The 23,294-nt window shown below is 48.7% G+C and overlaps 5 protein-coding genes and 1 long non-coding RNA gene across 6 annotated transcripts in view; 1 reads left to right on the forward strand and 5 right to left on the reverse strand.

Moving 5' to 3' along the window:
* The window catches only part of LOC142877184 (phosphatidylinositol 4-kinase beta-like), a 9,491-nt gene extending 8,914 nt beyond the window's left edge, over positions 1 to 577 (reverse strand). The window contains exon 1 of the mRNA XM_076011589.1: positions 462 to 577. The gene's annotated coding sequence lies outside the window, so the exon portion shown is untranslated. The remainder of the gene's footprint in view (positions 1 to 461) is intronic.
* A 540-nt stretch (positions 578 to 1,117) lies between these two features.
* Positions 1,118 to 8,258, reverse strand: rfx5 (regulatory factor X, 5). Its single transcript, XM_076011597.1, has 9 exons — positions 7,952 to 8,258; positions 7,795 to 7,828; positions 6,105 to 6,361; positions 5,902 to 6,018; positions 5,414 to 5,492; positions 5,136 to 5,334; positions 3,896 to 4,002; positions 3,702 to 3,797; positions 1,118 to 3,624 (listed from the first exon to the last, which is right to left on the reverse strand). The coding sequence occupies exons 1-9, from the start codon at positions 8,107 to 8,109 to the stop codon at positions 2,818 to 2,820; spliced, it is 1,854 nt and encodes a 617-aa protein (XP_075867712.1). The 5' UTR covers positions 8,110 to 8,258; the 3' UTR covers positions 1,118 to 2,817.
* On the forward strand, positions 4,271 to 4,901 carry LOC142877275 (uncharacterized). Its single transcript, XR_012923812.1, has 2 exons — positions 4,271 to 4,430; positions 4,586 to 4,901. It is a non-coding gene; the product is annotated as an uncharacterized LOC142877275 (long non-coding RNA).
* Positions 8,259 to 9,864: 1,606 nt separating the features above from the next.
* psmb4 (proteasome 20S subunit beta 4) lies at positions 9,865 to 13,734 on the reverse strand. Its single transcript, XM_076011596.1, has 8 exons — positions 13,575 to 13,734; positions 12,874 to 13,000; positions 12,706 to 12,785; positions 11,379 to 11,525; positions 11,203 to 11,284; positions 10,944 to 11,060; positions 10,732 to 10,820; positions 9,865 to 9,979 (listed from the first exon to the last, which is right to left on the reverse strand). Exons 1-8 carry the CDS (start codon positions 13,697 to 13,699, stop codon positions 9,967 to 9,969), a joined length of 780 nt encoding a protein of 259 aa, XP_075867711.1. The 5' UTR covers positions 13,700 to 13,734; the 3' UTR covers positions 9,865 to 9,966.
* A 4,330-nt stretch (positions 13,735 to 18,064) lies between these two features.
* On the reverse strand, positions 18,065 to 20,200 carry LOC142877262 (saxitoxin and tetrodotoxin-binding protein 1-like). The gene is made up of 6 exons (XM_076011729.1): positions 20,007 to 20,200; positions 19,523 to 19,668; positions 19,112 to 19,191; positions 18,792 to 18,920; positions 18,251 to 18,370; positions 18,065 to 18,168 (listed from the first exon to the last, which is right to left on the reverse strand). Exons 1-6 carry the CDS (start codon positions 20,127 to 20,129, stop codon positions 18,125 to 18,127), a joined length of 642 nt encoding a protein of 213 aa, XP_075867844.1. The 5' UTR covers positions 20,130 to 20,200; the 3' UTR covers positions 18,065 to 18,124.
* A 1,362-nt stretch (positions 20,201 to 21,562) lies between these two features.
* On the reverse strand, positions 21,563 to 23,017 carry LOC142877108 (uncharacterized). Its single transcript, XM_076011487.1, has 6 exons — positions 22,774 to 23,017; positions 22,565 to 22,704; positions 22,394 to 22,458; positions 22,154 to 22,324; positions 21,942 to 22,049; positions 21,563 to 21,648 (listed from the first exon to the last, which is right to left on the reverse strand). The coding sequence occupies exons 1-6, from the start codon at positions 22,894 to 22,896 to the stop codon at positions 21,587 to 21,589; spliced, it is 669 nt and encodes a 222-aa protein (XP_075867602.1). The 5' UTR covers positions 22,897 to 23,017; the 3' UTR covers positions 21,563 to 21,586.
* Positions 23,018 to 23,294: the final 277 nt, after the last annotated feature.

Genomic DNA, 23,294 nt, shown 5'->3' on the forward strand with positions numbered 1-23,294 from the left:
TCACTCTGCAGTGTTGCAGTGCTGACATCTAGTTCACCTAGATCAGCCCAGATCCAGATGAACTAGACGTGAGCAGCTGCAGGTGCTGGGAGCCTCCTAGTCCGACCAGTGATGAGCTGGACCGGGGGGGCAGCCGGTGTCGTGACGTCATCAGCAATATGCAAGAGTCTTTAAGTAGGGCTAACGCATGAGGGGAGCAGACGGAAGAGGAGGAGCAGGATGAGAAGGAGGTGGAGGAGCAGCAGCAGTAACCGGAGGAGGAGGAAGAGCAGTAAGAGGAGGAGCCGCGCCCGGATGAAAACAAACAGCGGAACAGCGAGGTTCTGCAGCAGGAGGCCCCTGAGTCTAAGAGCCGAACCCTGGACTGTTCGGCAGCGAAGAGACGCGGGGGGCCGACGGGCCGGAACCCGAACCGGAGGAGCGGACTGGGCCGCAGGGGAGGAGGAGGAAGGAGAACCTACCCAGCCACTGGAGCCTCCTCTCTCCGGTCCAACTGGTCCGGGTCCGGGTGTCGGGTCTTGGTCCGGTTCGGCTCGGCTCAGCTCGATTCGCCTGCTTTAAAGTAACAGTGACGCAATTGTCGACAAGGCGCTCGCAGTCACAGGCGGAACCGAGCTGAACTTCCGGGTTGTGATTCCAAAGTAAAAGCACGATATTAACGCTCCACCAGGAAACATGTCGGTTTTATTAACATATTTTAACACTTTAGTGTTTTTATTTCCAACCACTGACCCGCTTATCGGCTGCTGTAATGACACCGTGTGTACACTGGGAGGGGGGGTTCTACCTGCACTTTAGTTTGAAGGAATTTTATGCTCTGGTCTCCCTACTCTGGTTAAACTTCAAGAGTTCCGGTTTATTTTTCCGTTCGGACTGAAAAATTTTCCGCCGCCCAACACCACCACCACAATCATCACGTCGTGACGTCATAACGACCACCGAACGTTTCCGGTCAGTTCAAACTATTTAAAATATAATCATCTCATCATCAATAACAACTTTATGACGATTTTATCTGTGATGGTTTGATTCAGACTGCGGCTGGGGAAGAGGAGGATGCAGAGGAAGAAGGGACCAGAAGTAAAAGGTGAGAGTCAAGGGAGGCGGAGTCAGTCAGTGAACGTCTCATCCTTTATTCCCCCAATGGTGAGTTGAAGGAAAAAATAAGATTTACATCATACACCATGTCAGTCCGCGCGCTCGCGTGTACACAGATACAGACACACACACGCGCGCGCGCGCGCACACACACACACACACACACACACACACAAACGGGGGACGGGGAGGCGGAGCTACAAGGTAAAGGTGCATCATGTCACGTTGATTGGTTTAGGCCAAACGGGACGGGGGAGGGCAGGAGAAGCTTCCCCCCACCACCAAAAAAACAAAACAAAACACTCAATTCAATAAGCAAAGTGCAAAAAAACAAACTTTTGAAGTTTTTTGTATACAAAAAAACAACAAACAGGAAGTCACAGGAAACCATGCAGGAAGTCGGCTGGCAGACGCTGAAGATCTCCATAGCAACAGGAAGAATCATTATGATAATCATAATAATTAAAATGTGCACATCAACAGCTGTACAAGTGGAGGAAACATGAGTCAGACGACAAGAAAGAACAGCAACAACAGCGATAAATAATTAAAACGCAACACAACAGAAGCAGTTGTGAGGGTCAGAGGAAGGTTGTGGGCAGAGCCGCTGTCTAGGGAACCACATTACCCAGAGTTCCAGAGTGAGAGAGGTAGCAGCAGCCCTGCAGTGAATACATCACCACTGGGTTTATCATCCAGGGAGGGGAGGGGGGGGGGGGATCAGCTGCAGAGAAAGACATGACTGGAAAAAAAATATCACAGGGAAAAAAAATACACCTTCATCATCACCATCATCGCCGGCTGACACGCCGCTACCCGAATTCCGATTAATTTTTTTAGTCTTTGTCACATGACCCGTTTCTGGTGGTTTTATTTTTGTTTTTTGATATATATTTTTTCCGAGCACAAAGCTCCACAGTGAAGAGATTACTCCTAGTAGTCCCAGTACTCATAGTACTCTTAGTACTTCCCGCAGTCCCTCCAGCTTCCAGTGAGCGTCCCTGATGACGTCATCATGTAAACCCACCCTCCCCCCAGTGTGAGTGGCGGCTGACTGGCCGCCAGGTGGGGCCAGGAGTCCAGACGTGTTGGCACTTTGACTTTGGTGAAAGAAAAGGAAAGAGGAACTTTGAGATTCTTTTGAAGCACAAAGGAAGCAATGCAGCCAGGATGACCACTCAGAGACTTTCCCAGCATGCAACAGTCCCAGTCTGAGTCTCAACTTCTCTTCCCTTTGACCAGTCTTGTGAGGAAGTTGGTGTACTTGCTCTCCAAGTGTCCACCAGGAGGTGTGGACCAGCAGGTGGAGCTCCAGAGGAGGAGCAGCAGCAGCAGCAGCAGCAATGAGGGGCCACCAGCAGGGGGCGCTGCTCAGGCTACTTCCTGCTGGCTGACTGCTGGCCCTCTTCTCTCACTACAACCACCTGGAGAGGTCTACTTCCTGGTTCACTGTCTCACACTCTGGGGTTCACTGGAGGGAGGGAGGATGGAGGAGGAGGAGGAGGAGGAGGAGGAGGAGGAGGGGGGAGTGAGAGAGGAGGAAGGGGGGAGGAAGGAAGGTAGGCGGGAAGGAAAGGAAGGAAGGAGAAAAGGATGGAGTAGCTGTAGCAGATGGAGGAAGGCTGGCGGGGGGGGACGTGGCTTCATCTATCCTCTGATTGGCTGGTGGCCAGTCTGGGATTCCACCAGGAGGGGGGTCAGAGGTAAGAGGTCAGGGAGCTAGTGGAGCCCCCTGCTGGAGGAGGAGGTGCTCGCTCCTCCCTCCCCCTCCCCCTCCCCCCTGGCAGCGGGGGGTGGGGGGGGCAGCTCCATCAGCGTTACCTCCACCTGCTGCTCCACCTGCTGGGTGGGCGGAGCCTTCTGGATCACCTCCACCATGGGGGTCCGAGCTCCCCCTCCCGCTCCCCCGACCCAGCCCAGGAGGAGGGGCCTGCCGCGGGGCTCCGCTCCCCCATCGGGGGGGAGGGGGGGCAGCCCACTGAGCAGCAGGAGGGGGGCGGAGCCAGATGAGGGGGCGGGGCCAGAGGAGGAGGAAGCCCTCTGGATGACCCCCCCACTGAGGGAGGTGATGATTGGCGGCTGGGTGGGCGGAGCTGCAGGGGGTGGGACTTCCTCCTCCTTGCGGGTCTTCCTGGGCCGCCCTCGTTTTCTCTTGAGTGGCGAGGCCCCGCCCACCGCCAAGGCCCCGCCCATCGCTGCCGCCTCCAAGGGGCGCTTGGCCTTGTGGAGCACTGAGGTGGGCGCAGCCTGTGGCGGGGGCGGGGCCTGCGGTGGGGGCGCGGCCTGGTAGCCCTGCGGCAGGATGACGAGGGGCAGCGGCGCCCCCTGGTGGTGCTGGGGGAGTGCCGCCATGGCAATCACCTTGGCCCCGCCCACCCCCGAAGAGGCGCCCCCCACCCCGCCCGCAGTGCCGGCGGCGGCTTCCCCCCCCCTGCAGGGCGGCGAGGAGCGCACGGCCAGTGGAGCTCCGTCCACCAATGAGCTGCGAGGGAGGATTCTGGGTAATGTCTTCATCAACGCCTCCACCTGGAGGGAATACCAGAATCAGTGTAAGAGAGTGTATGTGTGTGTGTGTGTGTTTGTGTGTGAGTGTGTGTCCATACTGCAGGCTTGAGGGAGGATGGGGAGGGGCCAGGGCCAGGGGGCGGGGCCAACTTGTCTCCAGTCTGATGTCTGGCTGATGAGTCACCAACTTCCTTCTGAGGGGGTGGAGCCACACAGACAGACAGGAAGTGGTGAGCAGCCACACACACACACAGGCAGGCAGGTGTTGTCAGGTGTTCTGTGACATCGTCACCTTGTTGTCAGATGTGGAGGAGGAGGAGGAGGGGGGGGAGGGGTCAGGCTCGGTCTTGGAGCAGACTAGAGTCTTCTTGATCACTTTGTGGGGCTTCGCTGGACCACCTGCAGGGGGCGCAGTCACTGGTGAGACACACTGACTATAGGGATGGGAAGATTAACCGATGTGTATCGATACTCGGACAGGTGCGGGCACGATGCGAGTGCATTGTTAGAGCAGCCGTGAATCGATGCAATTTTGGGATTAAATCTAGATGCATCGTTTTTTTATGTCTGTCACAGGCCGATACAGCGCTGCACAGCGCAGTGCTGGAATTTACAGCACAGCACAGTTGTAAAATTAAAATTAAAATTAAAAAAAATTAATAGATCAGACGCCGAAACGATCGCTGTGCGAGCCGGCCACGTAGATGCGTGCCGCTTCAAGTCTGGCGTGAACGACACCCTCGTTCTGCGGCTATTTGTGGAACGATTCTACAGCCAAAAGTGCCCAACAACAAAGAACACTGGCCACTGCTGGACTCCTGAATTCTGTGCTGGCAGTTACAACACTGTGCTGTGCTGGATCAACTGATATTCCTAAAGAAAAACCGTAGAGTGGAACATGTCAGTTGAATAATACAGTATGGACTGAAAGCGACACACCAATGAGTAGTTGCATTGCGTACTCATTTTGATGGAGTTCAAGGAACCATCACATTATTTTTTTTTTTTTGAGTATTTGAATCTTTTTCTGGCTTCAGTCTCTCATCACAGCCAAGCTATTTCACTGTCGTGACTGTTTTACTATGACAGTTAGGCTGGTGTCTGTTTACAGCAACAGCAAGAAGAGTTTACATTTATTCCATTCGTAAGCAATAAGGAAAGGTTTATTTATTTTTCATAACGTATATTGCACTTGCCTTGTTATTGTTAATTGTGAACCACTTGTTCACAAAAGACCTTTAAATTTAAATTGAAAAATACAGAATGTTTGTATTTTGGTGAATAAATAATCAAACTCATTGAATTGCATAGCATCATTCCTTTGCATCGGAGTCTCAAATCAAATCACATTGTGTTGGATCAAACTGTGCTGAATCGCACTCCATCGTATTGGGGGAATCGTATCGTATCTTTAATGTATCGAGATACGTATCGTATTGGCCACAGACCAGAGATGCACAACCCTAACTGACTACCAGAGACACACACACACTCACACAAAGTCACACACTGACCCCCCTACCCCTCCAGACCTGCCAGTGCTGCAGAGGAGACCAGCTGAGCCTGGCTACAGCGGGGGTTGACGATGTGCTCCTGGATGAGGTACCTGGCCACCTCCACCACTGTGTCAAAGGAGCGCTTCAGGATCTTCTGCGCCCAATCACAGATCAGCCCGCACGCCGCCTCCGTCACTTCCTGTTTGTACGTCTGCACCAGCTCCGTCAGCTCCGCCTGGGGGGTGGAGAGGAGGTAAGACATGTGGAGGTGTGTGTCTCAGTGTGTGTGTGTGTGTGTGTGAGTGTGTGTGTACCGGGTCGTTCTTCAGGTCCAGGTTGGGCAGTAGAGGCATGTTGAGCACCGTCTTCCTCCTGATGCCACTGTAACAGTATGTGGCAGCTGCAAGTCAAGGAGTCACACTGGCCTGTAGGGGGCGCCCTGGAGGCTCCTGCTCCTATACACCCCCCAACCTCCGCTAACACTGCTAGCATGCTATTCTTTACTGTTGTGATAGTCTCCCACATTGAAACCAACACTGGCCTTTTTTTTTACCTGTGGGTCAGTGTGAGCGATGCGATGCATGATGGGATATACGGCCACTGGGTCGAGTGACCCTACTGGTTGTGCCACTATGCCTGATAGCGATGCATTGTGGGAGACATTGAGTGACTAGATAATGAACAGTGATGGTCACTCAGGATTCAGACGCCACTACAAGATAGCGTAGCCCCTGTGTGATGCAGGAGAAGGAGGGGAAGGAGGAGGATGGAGGGGCTGTGATGATTGAAAACTGCAGGATATTTGGAGTGTCCTCGGCCCCCTAGCCTGCGGGCCTTGATGTTGGGGAAGATGTCTCGGATGATCTTCCCAAAGTTGGCGGCACTCAGATGCTTCTGCTTCAGGTTATCACAGTGCCTGCTGCAGGATGGGAGGAAGAAGGACAGCTTAGTCACATGACCAAACACTCATCACTGGCTGGCTGGTGGAGGTGCTGGTGGCGCCACCTGTAGGTCTCGTAGACGTCCTGCTTGGGCAGGCAGGTGTCGGCGTGCTCCTCCAGGTGGCTGCGGATCCAGTTGCAGGTGTGCAGCTGGTCTGAGGGGCTGAGGGAGGAGGAGGAGGAGGAGTCACCACCTCCTCCTGCACCTCCTCCACTTCCACCCCCACCTCCTCCTCCTCCCTTGTCCCCAAAGCCGGGTCCCGAGGGCAGCTGGAGGTACAGGTACAATTTGTCGTTGTCTGAGAACTTCTGGACATCAAACTGATGAGGAGGACAAGGAGGAGGAGAAGGAGGAGAAGAAAGAGGAGGTTAGTGGAGACACACACACACTCTTGCACTATCACTATCAGTGACTACGTTTACATACCGAGCTTAATCGGACTAAACCGGTGTAATGTCTGTGCTGGTCTTCAATTTAAGTTTCCTCACCGAACAGCTACAGACGTGCTGTCAGCAGATTGGTCAAAAAATTCACAAACGTACATAAAAATATCACTGGCAAATTTACTGTCGAAGCCCACATCTAACGCAGCGAATATACTCTTGTAGTGAACGCTATCTATCAGCTGTCTACGTCTGTGAGCTACTGAGACTCACAGCTAGCATGGCTTTCTTCCAGTATTAGTAAATGAAGTCAGCATCCAGGTAACATTTTGATTTGGGCTGCCTGAGGCAGCTGGTTTCCCTCAGCTATCATGTTTTCTTTACTTACATTAGAATCGCTAGTAACAACATGTGTGTGAAATTTTGATGATCAGCTGACGGCGGCGCAGCAGCTGTTCGGTAAGGAAACCGATGGTGATTTGGAGAGTCAGACAACAACACTGTGTGCTGTTGGGGGGGCTACAACAAAACCATGTCTTTGATTCTATACTTTGTGTCGTCACCGTGGCGAGAGATCCGAACCCTTCATTCTTGGTGCATACGGGTTCGGAAAACAGACTGTGGGAAAGGGTTTGGCATTGTAGTGTATGGAGCTTCAGTAGAGGCAATGAAACGTATCTACCAACTCCTTTTATAGTGTTGATCAACAGAAGTAGAAAACATAACGACAATGGAAGAGTTATGAACACATTTCCGAATAACATGCAGATCATTTGAGAAACTTTGTTGACTTGTGAAGGTGTTTCGAGCCTCCAGGAAGTAACTACGAGCCTAAATTCCACTCCAGGTGAGAAGCGCCATTGTTCTGTATGAACTGGTGAGTTGTACAGAGCACCGTGTCGCTGCAAACTTTTTTTTGGAAAACACAAATTAACTTAAAAGGTTCTCGGTTGTGTCCTCAGTTATACACAAACTCCTAGCAGCACACCACACGCTGAAGGAGCTTGTTCTTAAATGTTTTTATTTCGGGGGCAGACACTGGCGTGGGGGTGTGACGCATGCGCACACGCATTGTCCAGTTATACTCCGACTAAGGCGTATACATGGCGGAGAAATTCGAATTCCAATTGCATTACCTGGGTGTCAATCGGAGTTCTCAAACTCCGTTCATAGTCGGACTAAGGCAATAATTTGGTTTTCTCATTGTGTCATTTAAACGTACAGACTGTCACACACACAGAGACACAAGCACAGCCAGTCACTTATCCACACACACTCACTCTCTTTCTCACACACACACACACACACACACACACACACACACACACACACACACACACACACACACACACACACACACACACACTTACCAGGATCTGATCCACTTTGGTCTGAACGCTCTTCCTGCAAACACAGATCACACAGGACAGGACAGGACAGGTTAGTAGTAGTAGTAGTAGTACCAGGTGGTACCAGCAGGGGGAGATCAGTGTTGTGTGTGTGGACTGTGGCTGCTTGCTTTCTTACGAGATGTTGCTCTTGAGTTTCTGCAGCAGCATGCTGGGCTCTGTGTCCCCATCGCTGGCCTCCAGGGCAGCAGCAGCAGCAGCGCCCCCTGGCCGCCTGGGAGGGACATCGGCCTTCTGCTGCTGCTGCTGCTGCTGCTGCTGCTGCTGCTGCCACATCTGGACCTCCTAACCACGGCCCCACAGCACCATCTGACAACAACACACAACAATCTGTCACTACCAATTAGGTCAACCAGTACAACCAGGTTAACTTGTTTAACCAATACAACTAGTTTAACCAGTACAACCACTTCAAACAGTTTATCCAGTTCAGCCAGTACAACCAGGTTAACTAGTTTAACCAGTACAACCACTTCAAACAGTTTATCCAGTACAACCAGGTTAACTATTTCAACCAGTACAACCAGGTTAACCAGTTCAACCAGTAGAGAAAAAAAAACGTGTTTTAATTGTTTTCAGGTATTTTAAAACATATCAGTTTATAAAAACTCGTTCTCAGTCGGAATTCTGGCTAATTCGACTTCGTTGGTGCTGCAGCGCAACTACGGTTCATGTCTCCTCCCGGCCACCGTCGCTGTCTGCCGGTCAGCCCGGTTGAGATGGCCGGCTGCGCAGCTCCGGGAGCCGCGGAGGGACACCTCCCGTCCCCGGCCACTGGAGCTCAGCACTACTCCCCCGCTGCGAGCCCAAAGTCAGAGCCGGTTCCCCTACTTGAAGCCCGGCGACACCCCAGTGTGTCAGCGGGAGTCATTCCGCGTCGCTGACGCATGCTTTGTTGGGAGTCCGAGCGCCGACAGCCCGGGCGGGCGGGCACCGGGCACCAGGCGGGCGGCCCGAGTTGTGTCATATCTGTACCGCTCTCACAGCCGAGCCGAGCAGCGCCGCTGGTCATGCGCCTTCCATTGACTACTGCTACCACACACACACACACACACACACACACACACACACACACACACACACAGCGCAACATGTTCCTGCTGTGGAGCTAAGTAGCCTAGCTAGCAGCGGTCAGCTCGGTCCGGCCGTGTGTGTGTCGGTCCGACGCGGTACCGCGAGCTGAACTGAAGTGAACGGCTCCGTTTAACGGCGTTAGGTAAAAAAAAAAAAAAAAAAGGTTCGCCGACGGAAAGTCTCTTCCGGCGGACCGAGTGGCGCTAGTTAGCCGCGGGACCGAGTTAGCACAGCCACAGCTAGCCATTGTAGCTCAGCCTAGCCGCGAGCGGTGAGCTAGCTGGTGGTGAAACGCTCTGCCAACTATGCCGTTTTCCCGCCGCTTAAAGCCAAAAAACACCCCCGACATCGGTGCATTATTAGCGCGGTTAAAACCGAGGCGATTTCGATGAATATCTTTCGAGTATTTATTTTTATAAGAGTAAAAAGGAAATACCTAAGCTCAGATACAGCAAAAATCCCCCTTCGGATTTTTTTGTGATTGGACGACTTGGTTATGTCTGCCTGACTACAAAGCCAGAGTGTCTCCTGATTGGTCTGCTGCGTAAAACCTGCTCGGATACCAGCGGCGGGTGAATTTCCATTGGCTAAGCGGAACTGTTTTTTCGTGGGGGATTATTTCGGTTGGACGAGGTTTTCTGGTCTGCCCAGTTACAATACAGATGCATTTATTTTGCAAAGTCTGCATAGCAACGGCCTCCGTGTTTTTGTAGTGAGATTCAAAGTAACCTTTGTGTTTACGTTTTTGATATATTAATGATAAATAAATATGCATTTGTGACATCATAAATGTCCTAACATATAAATACTGCATTACAATCATTTATTTTTAAATTTTAATATTGACACAAAAGCACGCTGTACATTAAAATATGCTCACAAGTCTGACTTTTTTATTGGAATAAAATTATTTTTAATTGGAAAAAAATGAATGAATACTCTGTGACAATGTTTACGTAAGATTAATCACTTTTATTTTCCATTATACAAAAGTCACAACGAACATGAGAAAAACTGGGTGAGTTGATGCGCGATGAAGCCTCTTCAAACTGCTGATCTTCATTCAAACCCACTGCAGATAAAACACAAGAGTCAAAAACTAAGCAGGACATAAAAATGTATCATCAAACTGCAAACAAGCTGCTGCCTTCCGAAGAAACGACACACAACTGCTAAAGATGTTATTATTCATCACTCTATCATGACATTTATTTTTGAGGGCAAGGATCAACCTGACCGAAAAACCTGGTCCAGAAAAGTTAATTTTGCTACAGCGCCCTTTAGTGGTGGCCCTCCAGACAACAACAAAGCCAACCTCATTATCAAGAGAACTGCTGCGTATCTTGGTCTCTAAACCAGGTGGTGGGCAAACGTTTTGACTAGTGGGCCACAGTGGGTTCTAAAATGTGCCAAAGGGGGGCAGCGGAGCAGCAGCAGATGGGTGGAGTGTTTTGGGGAGCCAACCAATAGGAGGAAACAATCAATATCATGGGATATGTAGAAAACCTGTTGCTTTAATTTCAACTGAAAATGAAGCAAAGCAAAGTTGCAACTAAATCAGTGTCTTTGAAGCCTCACAGTGTTTAGGTCTTTATTGAAATGACTGTGAAAGCACTGGAAACATGGACGAAAGACAGCTGTTTGGTGCCTGACTGTTAATATCACTTCTTCAAGTTTGGGGGGGCCAGATTAGAAGAGCTTTAAAGGGCCGCACATGGGTCCTGGGGCTGTAGTTTACCCACGTCTGGTCTACACCTTTGTTTAAATCAGACAGTGATTCTAGTGCGATAATCTGTTAGCTCCAGCCTATGAGAGGAGCCTCACCTGACCAGGTGAGCGATGTCCCAGTTGGTTTCAGAGGACAAGGGGCCGACAATCTCCACGCCGTCTGCAGTCACGATGGCGATCTCATACTGAAACAAAGAAAATATAGTTAGCTTGTTAGCGTCATAGAGACCACTGGGACACGTTCGCAGCTAGTGTGCTAATTTTTCTACTTCCTGTTTCAGATGGCCAATGAGGCCTGCGGAACCCACCCTGTTGTAGGAGCGGGCATCTCGGTAGTAGAGCACTTTGAGGCAGCGCTCCACCAGGTCCCGGGCCTCCTGCTGGCTGATGTCCGCCTTCTTCTCCACCACTTCTCTCATCAGAGGCTACACACACACACACACACACACACACACACACACACACACACACACACACACACACACACACACACACACACACACACACACACACCTGAAACCATGTACACAAGCACAGCCAGTGGTTTGTCACAGGAGAAGGACCTACCTGCGCCAGGTAAGCTCCAAAGCCTGTGGCCACGGTGGGAGCCTCATAGGCCACGCCCAGCTTGTCCACGTAACCGAGGAAACTGGGGGACGGCAACAAGGTGGTCGGATCAAGACCGTAGTTAGGACGTCCATGGCCCACTCACCCAGCGAGCGAGCAATCTCGGCCCTGCTCACCTCTCTCCGTTGTAGAAGCCTCCGATCACCACCGTGTTCCACAGCGGGTTCATCTTGCTGCGGCGGTTGTACATGACCCTGGTCAGCCAGGAGTGGATGGCCTTGGGACTGTAGCTGTGTCCATCACCCAGCAGCTCCTCATCGATACTGCCCACCACCAAGCAGAGAGAGACCAGGTCAGTGTCTACAGCCTGCTGTTGTCTGAACCCTGAACACCTCAACCCTGGCCCCATCCTTTACCCCGACATCCTAAATTCAACCTGTACCCTTAACATCATAACCTTTACCCCCACCATCCTAACCCTGACCTCCAGCGCTGTGTGTGAGATCATCTTATACCAGGATTGTCCAAACTACGGCCCGCGGGCCAACTGCGGCCCACAGTCCATTTTTAATTGGCCCGCAAGAAATTTTATGAATAGAATAGAATATGGCCCGCACTTCAACTTTTGACTGAGTGTATTGCACTTCTTAGTTTTAACACCAGGGGGAGTTGCTCCCACTGAGTGCAATGCCGTTCCCACTTTAGGTGAGTAAAAAATATATTCCACAGTACCCGTGTGTTAATAAGCATGCATGTGCAGGTACACACGCGACAAATATCAATAATGCGCATCAATTCTGTCACTACCCTGCTTTTGCGCACCACTTTCTTATATGCGTTTTTTCTTGTTAACACACAGAGTACACACCGCTGTGCACAGCGTACACACTGCACACGCAAAGTCAGCTGATCTCATCTGATGCAGATTTGCTCCTTGATCAAGTGACATTTGTCCGAATTTTTGGGACGAGTGGCGTCGGATCAGCACCGCAGCTGGATGGCCCGATTTACACTCACAGTGCAGCTGATACTCACCAGAATAATTTACTAAAATTATATGCACTCCTGTTATTAAGTCCAGTTCAGTCTGTTAAAGTTGAAAACCGTTTCAAACTAACGTTAATAGCTGTGTTGCTAAGCCTAATAATTTAAATAACAAGCTTGAAATTTACCCGGCCCATTTTCCCCTTTATTGTTTTTTCTCTGTACTGTAAATCTTCTGTGTAAGAAGAAATGTGAGGCTGCTGTTCTGAGAATGAGCTGCCAAAGCTTTGTCTGAATAAATCAATAAAGATCCATTTATGGAAAGCTGTGATGAAGGCAGTTTTGTCTTTAATTATATTCCAACAGTATAACATATTTGAGCACTTTTAATTGATTTTTCTAACTTTAATACACTAAAGTTAAGGCTATATACCTAATTTCTAGTAAGTGGCCCAGCCCCTCCTATATTTTTATGTTATGTGGCCCTCAGTGAAAAAGGTTTGGACACGCTTGTCTTACACCATCTGCTCGATGACCTGCTTCATGTACTGGTAGTCTGCGTAGTCTCCTGAGGCTCCCAGGATGGTGCTGTTGTTCACCTGTGACAGACAGACAGACCGACAGACATGGCGTCATTACGTCCACCTCCTGCTCCTTTGCCATCCACGTGAGGGCGCTGTGTGTCACCTTCATGAGGCGTGAGATGTTCCTGAAGCGGGCCAGAGAGCCGTATGAGCCCAGCATGTCAGCGGCGATGATGACGCCGCCGTTGAACTTGACGCCTAGCACCGACGTCCCGGTCACCATGGGGTTCCTGAAGGGAAGAAGAAGAAGAAGGGGGGTGCACGGGAGCGAGGAGTCAGCACCGGAAACAGGAAGTGACGGCGGCCGGATCACTGGCTAAGGCTAACTCAACATCTTCTTCCAATCAGCTACACTTTGCTGCTCACACTTTTCAGATCAAAACCAGTGACACAGTCCGATACGTCACCGACCCCGAACCATCAGCCACGTCGCTATTTTGGAGCCCGTAGACCTAATCCGTTCACTCTTCAAACCGCCAGAGCTTTGTGTTCAGAGCTGCTTGTTAGCCTGCTAGCCAGCTAACTCGCTAAATACAACGCAGCATTCTAAGATACAGAAGAATTCTTTTTTTTTTTAACCCAAAAACAAACATTGTACGTGATCATAAAAAACGTCCCCAAGTGTCTGTGATCCTGTAAAAAGCTAAAAGCGAAGGGCTTTTCATTACTGAAGCCCGTTAACCTAGCCTCCGTAAGCCTAGCCTCTCCATGATGATGCAGCACCCACAAACCGAAACCCACCGCGGGATCTGAGTCTCGTTTCACGGGAGCCGTTACCGGTACTGGTCCCAGCGGGTCACTCACAGTGTGTGCCGGACCGGCCCGCATGATGTTCCGGGCCCGGTGTTGCTGCCGCCGGGGAACGAGTAGAACTGTCCCGGCTTTGGTCCGTTCTCCCAAAAACTCAGCTTCAGCCCTGACGACTCCATGTTGAATATCTGCAGGAAGTGACGTCACGGAAGTCTAATGAGTCGCTGTGTTGACGATGGAGATTGAGTGCTGAGTGTTTTAACATTGGAGCGTGTTGAAGATATATATGTATATATCTATATATATATCTATATATATATATATTGCTGAGTGTTTTAACATTGGAGCGTGTTGAAGATATATATATATATATATATATGTATGTATGTATGTATGTATGTATGTATGTATGTATGTATATATATATATATATATATATATATATATATATATATATATATATATATATATATATATATATATATATATATATATGTATCAATACATACACATATATAGATAGATATTTCCATTTGTACAAGTTAAAAACAGGTTAAAACAGGTATATTGACACCTTTCTGTGTCACGGGAGGTTTTTACTTCCGGCCCCGCTCTCAAACTAATAATAATGATGATGATATTAATAATAATAGCAGCAGCCCTGTTCAACGTTAATCATCCTCTTTCTTTCTTTCTTTTTTTTTTTTTACCCAGATTGCACCTGAGGCACACCTGACTTGTCACCAATCTGGCGCTCCTGGAAACACCTGCTCAGGTGTGACGTCACTGCGAGGTGCCTCAACGTCTACAGAGAAGTAAGTGGCTGTGTCTCAATTCAGGGTCTGCATCCTTTGTCGGCCGGCTGGCATTGAAATTTCACATAAAATATTATATATACTATATTATATATATATTTACTGAATTCATTTATTTTACTTTCATTTTCGCCTTAAAATGTTTTTTTTCTTTAACTCTTTTTCTGGTTCATATGTATTTCGTATGGGGAAGTGCATTCAGGGGTCTTGGGAGGGAATAAGATCTCGGTGCTATGTTCTTCATGTTCTTGGATTTGTACTTTCAGTTTTTCGGTTCATGTCTTCTGAATATGCTCATCTATTTAAAACACGAATGACTACTAGATCAGAGTTGAAAATCTCCAGCTGGAATACAAGAGGGCTGAATAAATTGGTAAAACTGAAACAAATGTTGAACAGGATTAAGCAAATGAAGGCCAACATAATTTTCCTACAAGAAACTCATTGAGCAGAAAGTGATGTAAATAGAGTTAGAAACAGATTGCCAGGGCAAGTTCATTCTGCTGTCTTTTCATCTCATGCCAGAGGAGTCATAATATTAATTCATAAATCAATCTCTTTTCAATTAAAAAACAAAAACATAGACACATCAGGGAAGTATATTATGCTTAACGGTACCATAGTGTCCACTCAAATTAGTTTAATATGTTTATATGCTACTAATGGTGACAACCCATCCTTTTTTCAAAACCTCTTTCTCTCTATACTCACAAACTAAAACTACATCAGAACCATCATCTACCATTGAACAGATCCTGGTAAATCACCTACAGGGCAGAGTTAAAATATCCATACTTTATGGTGTATTATTAGCAGGTTCTAAAGAAAGCTCTCTCTCTTGTCTATCAGCATGGGAGAATGATCTTCAGTCAAACATAAGGGTAGAGGATTGGGAGAAGCCATGTCTTCTGGCCCAAACTCAAACTATAAATATAATGAATACAAGAGGCAAACTTCGTCAATATAAATGGCTGCTTAGGACTTATGTCACACCTGTTTAATGACACCACTTTAATCCTAATATTCCTGACTGTTGCATAAAGTGCACGGAATAAATTGTTAACCTGTTGCATTGCATGTGGAGTTGTCAAAAAAAATGCAATGTTTTTTGGAAAGAGGTTCTTGATTTAATCTCCAAACTGATAAAAAAAAAAAAAAGGATGATTCCATTTGAAGCTAAAATATGTTTGTTACACATATACCCTGAGGATTTCCCAGTAACTGTGTGGGAACGTAAACTAATTATTTTCTGCCTGTTACAAGCTAAACGTGTGATTGCCTTAAAATGGAAAGAGACCCCGGGACCCACCTCTGGTCAATTGATTACAGAACTGTCATCTAACTTGGCACTGGAAAAACGGACTTACGGCAAAATGGAAAATTGAGGACTTTTACGATATGTGGTCTTCTTTCCTAACTTTCATGAAGAACCTTAATGGGCAAACGCCTGGACAAGGACAGATGCCACTGCCTTTGTGACCTTATGATAGTTTGCTACTGATTTCATGTCTGGAGTGTTGGTATTGTGTAGTTGAAGTGGAGTTGAAAAGGTTGACCGAACTTGTTGTTTCTGTGTACATGTTCATATTTGTGTACGCATTTCATTTACAGCAGATCTTGTTGAGGGAGCGGGGTAAAAGGGTTGTTGTTGTTGTTGTTGTTTTTTGTTTTTTTTAAACCTTTGAATGTATGTATGTGTGTTTATTAAAATGAAAAAGTCAATAAACAAATTGTGAAAAAAAAAAATATTTTGTGTCTTTGCCAGTAGATGGCGCCATTTCAGCTGACTTCCCAGGATCCCAGGAGGCTTTGCAGCAACACACAAAGCATCCTGGGATACGGGAGGCTGTGAAGGGTAGTAGCGGTTTAGCGGTATCAGCTAAAAGTCGGATGCATTTGACGGGCGCATTTGGAACATCCTTCGAATTTTAGTGAATTGGGACAAGCTGTGGCGCAGTGCTGTGACGCAACTGGCCTTCAAATGCAGGCTTCAAAGGATGCAGACCCTGAATTGAGACACAGCCAGTGTGCTTGTCTCCTGCTTTGTGGCGCCACAGACATCTCAGCACTTTGAAGGTCTTGGATGTGGACAAAAAACGGCCCAGGACCCAATATGCGGCCCGTTCAAGCTTTATAATCCGAACCTCTGAACTTGAAGAATCAGTCAGTCAGTCATCAAACAGCTGTATTTCCTCCATGTTTCCTCCAAGTCATTTCAATAAAGAGCTAACTTTGCTTTTTACATTGACATTAAAGCAACACGTTTTCTACATATCCCATGATACATTGTTTCCTCCTATGAGGTGGCTCACCAAAACACTCCATCCACCTGCTGCTGCTCCGCTACCCCCCTCTGGCACACTGTGCAACCCATTGTGGCCCCACCAGTTTATATCACTATACAGCAAATTGTTGGGCTGTACTTTGCCAAGCTTTGGAAAGCATCTACAGACAGAGGATGCTAAACAAGGTGAGGAACATTACTGGCGACCTGTGGTTTGATTTGCTTCCTTCAGGGCGACAATACCCCTCCCCTTACAAAAAACAGCCAAATTCTTCTTTGTGCCTCAGGATATTAATATCCTTAACAGCCAGTGCAGTTCCTGGCCTGAGCTTCTCAGCTGGTCTGCAGAAGCATTAAAAGTATTTCTCCCATGCGGGGTGACTGTGGCTCAGGAGGTAGAGCGGGTTGTCCAATGACCGGAAGGTTTGCTGCTCCATCCTAGTCTTTTGTTGTGTCCTTGGGCAAAACTCTTAGCCCTAAATTACTCCCAATGGGGCCGGCAGCGCCTTGCATGGCAGCAGCCACCCATTGGTGTGTGAATGGGTCAATCAGAGACCTTTGTAAAGCGCTTTGGGGTACCGTGATGGTGCTAGAAAAGCGCTATATAAGTGCAGTCCATTTACCATTTATGAGATGTGACGACTGTGCTCTATGTATGATGAATGTCTTGCGACTGTTTGATGAATTATTTATTTATATATTTCTGAAATAGTAATAATAAATAGTTACTTGCATTTATATAGTGCCTTTCAAGGAACCCAAGAAAGCTTTACAAAGGGTGACAAAAAAAACAAAAACAAATGCCTTGTTTGTGTGTGATCTGCTGAACTCCAGTTTCTCCACAGGGACGAATAAAGACTGCTACAACAGCACCCCCCACCCTCCACCCCAGGTTAAACTGTCTTGGATGTAAAAGATGAGGTCTCAGGTTAAACAGGAAGCAGTTTTCTAACAGGTGTGTGTTGATGAGCGAGCAGAATGTCAGGTGACCTTCCACCCTGAACACGGAGTCCCCACCACCAGTGTGTGCTTTTATTGTGTGTGTGGGTGGAGTTTATTGATGTTAATCCCCCTGTTTCTTCACCTGCTCACCAGCTGCACCTCCAGCAGATGTTGGAGATATTGGACCACCACCGCCCCTTGAAATAAAGAGTTTCTAGTGGAGAATTTGTTGAGTTCAGAGGTCTGTCATGATGCTGCTCAGAGTGTTTCTCTGCCTTTTATAATGTACTGCACACCTGACCTCAACCTTTACTCTCATCATCCTAACCCTTTACCCTCATCATCCTAACATCCTAACCTTTGCCCTCATCATCCTAACATCCTAACCTTTACTCTCATCATCCTAACCCTTTACCCTCATCATCCTAACATCCTAACCTTTACCCTCATCATCCTAACATCCTAACCTTTACACCATATGAAGACACAGTGGAACAGATTAATGCTGGTTCGACTGCTTTTATTAGTCGAGCTCATCATTCGCTGCAGGTCAAAGGTAACGACTAGTCGCTCTTATTCTCAGGAGCAGATTTCTTGTGGCAGGAATCTGTGAGGAGACACAGAGAGAAGGTGAGTTGATCTTCTAGTGAGGCCTGCTCAGTAGTCCCTCTGGTGGCCGAGCTATGCACCTGGGGTTCCATCGTAGATGTACTTGCGGCCCTGTGGGATGTTGACACACTCGACCAGCTTGTCATAGTCACTGTGGGATGTTCTCTGCTGCTCAAGGTTCTGGTGGTGACCCTCCCTCCCTGAGAGAGGGAGAGAGAGAGAGAGCAGGGTTGAGAGAGAGAGAGAGAGCGGGGTTGAGAGAGAGAAAGAGAGAGAGAGAGAGAGGGAGAGAGAGCGGGGTTGAGAGAGAGAAAGAGAGAGAGAGAGAGAGAGAGCGGGGTTGAGAGAGAGAGAGAGAGCGGGGTTGAGAGAGAGAAAGAGAGAGAGAGAGAGGGAGAGAGAGCAGGGTTGAGAGAGAGAAAGAGAGAGAGAGAGCGGGGTTGAGAGAGAGAGAGAGAGAGAGCGGGAGAGAGAGGGAGAGAGGGAGAGAGACAAACAGTTATTAGATGAATCCCAAAGTCTAAGTTGTAGCTCCCTCTCCTCACCACCAGGTGGCTTCATGAGTTCATCCATGAGGCTCCCATACAGGCAGTGAACTCTGTGTGTGTGTGTGTGTCTCACGGTAGATCAGCAGGTAGTGTCCATCTCCCTCTCCAATGAACAGCAGGACCAGACTGTCAGCACACGACTCAAAGACCTGAACGTGCTCCGTCGCATTGTCGATCGTCACTATGCCATTCTTCTCAAGCACTGTCTCACACACACACACACACACACACACACACACACGCACTATCAGTTCAACAACCATTGGAACAATGTCACACTATAACCACATGATAACCTGCTGTGCATGTGTGTCTTGTGTGTGTGTGTGTGTGTGTGTGTGTGTGTGTGTTTGTGTGTGTGTGTGTGTGTATTTGTGTGAGTGTGTATCTCACAGGCGTAGTTGGTGCTGATCTCGTAGCTGTCATTCTTTGACGTCACCGTCAGGTTGGTGGAGAAGGTGGTGCACACCTCCCTGCAGAGAGAGAGAGAGAGAGAGAGGGAGAGGGAGGGAGAGAGGGGGAGAGAGAGAGAGAGAGAGAGAGAGTTCATTAGAGAGTCGCTGCTAGCCAGCTAACAGCTAGCTCCTCTTCTAGAATTCTCCTCTTCTTTTTTGGGCCCCTGTTACACAGGTGTGTGGCTCTGTACCATGCCATGCCATGCTATGCCATGCCATGCCATACCATGCTATGCTATGCTATGCTATGCTATGCTATGCTATGCCATGCCATGCTATGCTATGCCATGCTATGCCATGCTATACTATGCTATGCTATGCTATGCTATGCCATGCTATGCCAGCTCACCCATGCAGGTTCTTCTCGTGGTAGGTGATGGTGGTGTTGTCCTGGTCCAGCGTGATATCCACGTGGCTGCTGGTCAGGTTGGTCAGCAGCGCCTCAGCGTTGACACCATGAGAGACGGAATAGACCAGGACCCAGTGACCGTTCACCTGTGGGAGGGGGAGGGGTCAAGGGGTCAGTCCTGCTTCTATGTCAAGTCATGAAATAATGACTGACCTATTCATAGCATATAAAATAATAATGTGTGTACAAACTTGTGAATTTTGTATCTCATTTTGCTGATCAAACTATGGTCCCCATGATGGAGGTCGAGAGTTGATCTCAACCTCCAGTTAACCTCCACCAGAACCAGGTGGTCCAGCTCTTCAGTCAGAGAACAGTTGACTCTTTAGTAAGGCCTTACCAGATGACCGCTAACACAGAGGTAACAAAAGTTGACAGGACTCGTTTGGCTAGCTGCTAGCCCTTAAGGGCGGTCCAGACTCACCTTGTGCAGCTCGTCCTGGCTCACGGTCCTGTTGAGACCATCACAATTGGGTCCGGTTGGTGCTGCCTGGCTGCCGAGCAGTGCCAGCGCCAGCAGAACCACCACCATCTTGACTGCAGTCATTCTGCCGTGAAGATGTACAAATCAAACGCACCCGTCTGCTGTGTGAGAAAGAGGGAGAGAGGGTGAGGCGGTGTTGGTGGCTGCTGGGCTTTATAGCGGGCCGATCCGGTCCAAAGTGTGTGTGTGCTCAGCAGGTCGTTCAACCGGTGGTGCCTGGTGCCAATCTATCCCTATCAGGTGGGCGGGTGGGTGGAGCCTGTGTTGGCAGCTCGGGACCCGCCCACACAGTTGTCTGATTTGGCTGAATGTGTCCTCTGGATGGTTCACATTACAGAGTGATGAACAGGGTCCACAGTGTGGGTGAGTGTGTGTGTGTGTGTGTGTGTGTGTCTTTATGTGTGTTTCTGATATGTTTGTGTGTGTGTGTGTGTGTGTGTGTGTGTGTGTGTGTGTGTGTGTGTGTGTGTGTGTGTGGGTGTGCTCAGCAGGTTGTTGGACTCCAGGTTGAGGTGAAACTGGTCAGATCTGGTTCAAACTGGTCCAAGAGACCAAAAAAACCAGCAGCAGCTTCCTGTTTCTCTCTGCAATCAGTGTGTGTGTTTATGTGTGTGTGTGTGTTTGTGTGTCTGGGCAGCACCACTGTTGTGCACTTTATCATCCTTCATTATCATCCACATTAGCATGCTTGCTAGCTAACTAGCCTCACATTCCTCGGATAATGCTAGCAGCCAGTTGCAGGAGATGTGACTTCCTGCTCAATGTGTGTGTGTGTGTGTGTGTGTGTGCGTGCGTGCGTGTGTGTGTGAATGTGTGTGTATGTGTAGTGAATGTGTTGTTTTTGTTTGTGTTTTTTTGCAGTGGTCACGGGTCACATGAAGGTGATCAAGGAAACGACTTTTATCACGTTTAAACACAGCAGTTCTGGTTTTACAGCTGAGCTTTTTATTGTTTCCTTGATTCATTGGAACCTGCCCTGCCTGATTGGGCCTGATGTGACAAAGATGCCTGTTTTGTCTATTGTGCCTGATGTGTCTCACCTGCCTTGTGTGTCTCACCTGCCTGTATGTGTCTAATGTTCCTGGTGGGTTAGGGTTGGACAACTGTCAAACACCTGATGTCCGACACATCAGGTTGGACACCTGATGTGTCCGGCCTGCCTGATGTGTCGAACCTGCCTGATGTGGCTAAGCTGTTTGATGTGTCTCACCCGCCTGATGTGTCTATTGTGCCTGATGTGTCTCACCCGCCTGATGTGTCTATTATGCTTGATGTGTCTCACCTGCCTGATGTGTCTATTGGGCCTGATGTGTTAGACCTGCCTTATGTGTCTGACTCGTCTGAAAGCTCTGCACCGTGACAACATGAGCCCAGATAGACTCGTCTGCTCACAAAGCCCCGCCCACCTCACTGCCATTGGCCCACCTCCTCCTCAGCCAGGCTCCCCCCACTTTCACACATTTTATATCCAGAAAAAAGGAAGAAACAAACATTGATCACTTGTCAAACTTATTTAATATTTATTGATCTGCAACTCCTCCAGTTTGTGTCATGAAGATTCCCTCGTTGTCTCCACAGAACTCTGAAAGAGACAAGATGATTGATGACCGATTGATCGACTGACTGATTGATTATTGATTGATTGATTGATTGATTGACTGACTTACTGACTGATTGACTTATTGATTGACTGACTTACTGACTGATTGATTATTGATTGATTAATTGATTGACTGACTTACGGACTGGTTGACTAACTAACTAATTGACTGACTGACTGACTGATTGATTGATTCACTGACTTGATGACTGATTCACTGACTTAAAGACTGACTGATTCACTGACTGACTGACTGGCTGTTGATGAGCAGGCACCTTTGGTTTGGTCGTGCTGGTAGTCTGGTTCTCCAGTAAAGCCCAGGCAGCCGGCCTGCTTCTTGAACTTCTCCAGTTCCGGCTCCAGGGCCGTCTTGTTGCTTGTTGCTGCAGCTGGAAACAGAATCAACAGATGAATGAATGAACACAGAGTTCCTCCGTTTGGAAGCTGTGCTGCGGTTGGTCGGTGTAGGTCTGCTGGCCCTGCCCACCCATCAGGTAGATGGAGGAGATGATGTGCTCCTCGTCCTCCTCAGGGAGGCTGATGTCCAGTTTGAAGTACTTGGAGAAGGTCTTCGCGTCCCTCAAGGTGTTGAAGCCGTGGATGACCAGGCAGCTGTCGCAGCTGGGTAGCAGGCTGAAGACCGAGGTGAGGTTGCCCACTGAGGACGGAAGCACATCAGTCACAATGCTAATGCTAATCCTAATGCTAGTGTTAGCAGCTAACTCACTCTTGGCCGTCGCATGGTCGCCCTCCACCGTCATGCTGATGTTTGCGCGGACGCAGGTTCCGTTGCTGAGGAGAAACACAGGGTACTAGAGGTCAACCTCAGCGCTCCATAGAAACCAAGTGCAAAACCAGGTGCCAAACCAGGGGGCGCCGTCCTGTCTGGAACACTCACAATTTGTTTCCCTCAAGCATCACCAGGCTGCCGTCTTGAGACTTGACGATGTTGATCCAGGAGCTGTCAGTGATGTTGAGGACGCCATCGAACACGGAGCTGTTTGTGTAGCCGGCTATCGTGTACCACTTCCCCAACATCTGCGGACCAGCAGAGGTCAGATGACCTTCAGGATAGCACGGACAATGCTTAAGGCTAAGCTATCTTACCCCTGTGTGGTCGTCCAGAGGTCTGTTCTTGACCAGTTCGTGGCACTCCTGGTCCTCTTGGGCCCAGGTGCCCAGCAGCAGCAGCCCTGCTAACAAGAAGTAGCGACCCAGGTGGAGGTTCATGGTGGCAGCAGAAGCAGTGGTGGACTGGCACCAACCCACCGTCACCTCTTTATACAGGCTCTGCTGTTTGCTCAGCTCCCCCTGTTGGTTCAGGGTAAACACGGCGGCGGTGGTGCTCGACGTCCTGGACCTTCAGTTTAGTCCTGTTTGTTTGTTCTCCTGGTAGCAGTGCAAGCAGTGCAAGCAGGAGAAGCAGGAGTCAGCAGATCCAGGAGGGGTTAGTGGAGTTTGATAAGGTCTCAGAGGGCAGCAAGAATTTAGATGAGAGTGTGTGGTGGTGGTGTGGTCTGTTCCTTCAGGGTTCCTTCAGGGTTTCTGCCACAGTCCAAAAACGTGAGGTAACTGGAAACTAAGGGTCAAATCCACAAAGCGATTGCGTGACTTTTGTGCTAGAAAAT

Source organism: Nelusetta ayraudi, unplaced genomic scaffold (assembly GCF_046127955.1).
Source record: "Nelusetta ayraudi isolate G7.1 ecotype Tasmania unplaced genomic scaffold, CSIRO-AGI_Nayr_v1 ptg000135l, whole genome shotgun sequence".
In the NCBI taxonomy this organism is placed as follows: domain Eukaryota; kingdom Metazoa; phylum Chordata; class Actinopteri; order Tetraodontiformes; family Monacanthidae; genus Nelusetta; species Nelusetta ayraudi.

What these genes read in the sequence shown, in the direction of transcription:
- rfx5 (XM_076011597.1), bottom strand. Translation starts at nt 8,109, where the DNA reads ATGTGGCAGCAGCAGCAGCAGCAGCAGCAGCAGCAGCAGCAGAAGGCC. An exon ending in CCTCCACATCTGACAACAAG is followed by an intron (nt 3,798 to 3,895) that starts GTGACGATGTCA and finishes CCACCCCCTCAG; the next exon opens with AAGGAAGTTGGTGACTCATC. An exon ending in CATCCTCCCTCAAGCCTGCA is followed by an intron (nt 3,625 to 3,701) that starts GTATGGACACAC and finishes TATTCCCTCCAG; the next exon opens with GTGGAGGCGTTGATGAAGAC.
- psmb4 (XM_076011596.1), bottom strand. Translation starts at nt 13,699, where the DNA reads ATGGAGTCGTCAGGGCTGAAGCTGAGTTTTTGGGAGAACGGACCAAAG. An exon ending in GGCTTCTACAACGGAGAGAG is followed by an intron (nt 11,285 to 11,378) that starts GTGAGCAGGGCC and finishes GCCGTCCCCCAG; the next exon opens with TTTCCTCGGTTACGTGGACA. An exon ending in TTGGAGCTTACCTGGCGCAG is followed by an intron (nt 11,061 to 11,202) that starts GTAGGTCCTTCT and finishes GTGTGTGTGTAG; the next exon opens with CCTCTGATGAGAGAAGTGGT.
- LOC142877262 (XM_076011729.1), bottom strand. Translation starts at nt 20,129, where the DNA reads ATGACTGCAGTCAAGATGGTGGTGGTTCTGCTGGCGCTGGCACTGCTC. An exon ending in GCCAGGACGAGCTGCACAAG is followed by an intron (nt 19,669 to 20,006) that starts GTGAGTCTGGAC and finishes CCCCTCCCACAG; the next exon opens with GTGAACGGTCACTGGGTCCT. An exon ending in CACGAGAAGAACCTGCATGG is followed by an intron (nt 19,192 to 19,522) that starts GTGAGCTGGCAT and finishes CTCTCTCTGCAG; the next exon opens with GGAGGTGTGCACCACCTTCT.
- LOC142877108 (XM_076011487.1), bottom strand. Translation starts at nt 22,896, where the DNA reads ATGAACCTCCACCTGGGTCGCTACTTCTTGTTAGCAGGGCTGCTGCTG. An exon ending in CTCTGGACGACCACACAGGG is followed by an intron (nt 22,705 to 22,773) that starts GTAAGATAGCTT and finishes GCTGGTCCGCAG; the next exon opens with ATGTTGGGGAAGTGGTACAC. An exon ending in CGACCATGCGACGGCCAAGA is followed by an intron (nt 22,325 to 22,393) that starts GTGAGTTAGCTG and finishes TTCCGTCCTCAG; the next exon opens with TGGGCAACCTCACCTCGGTC.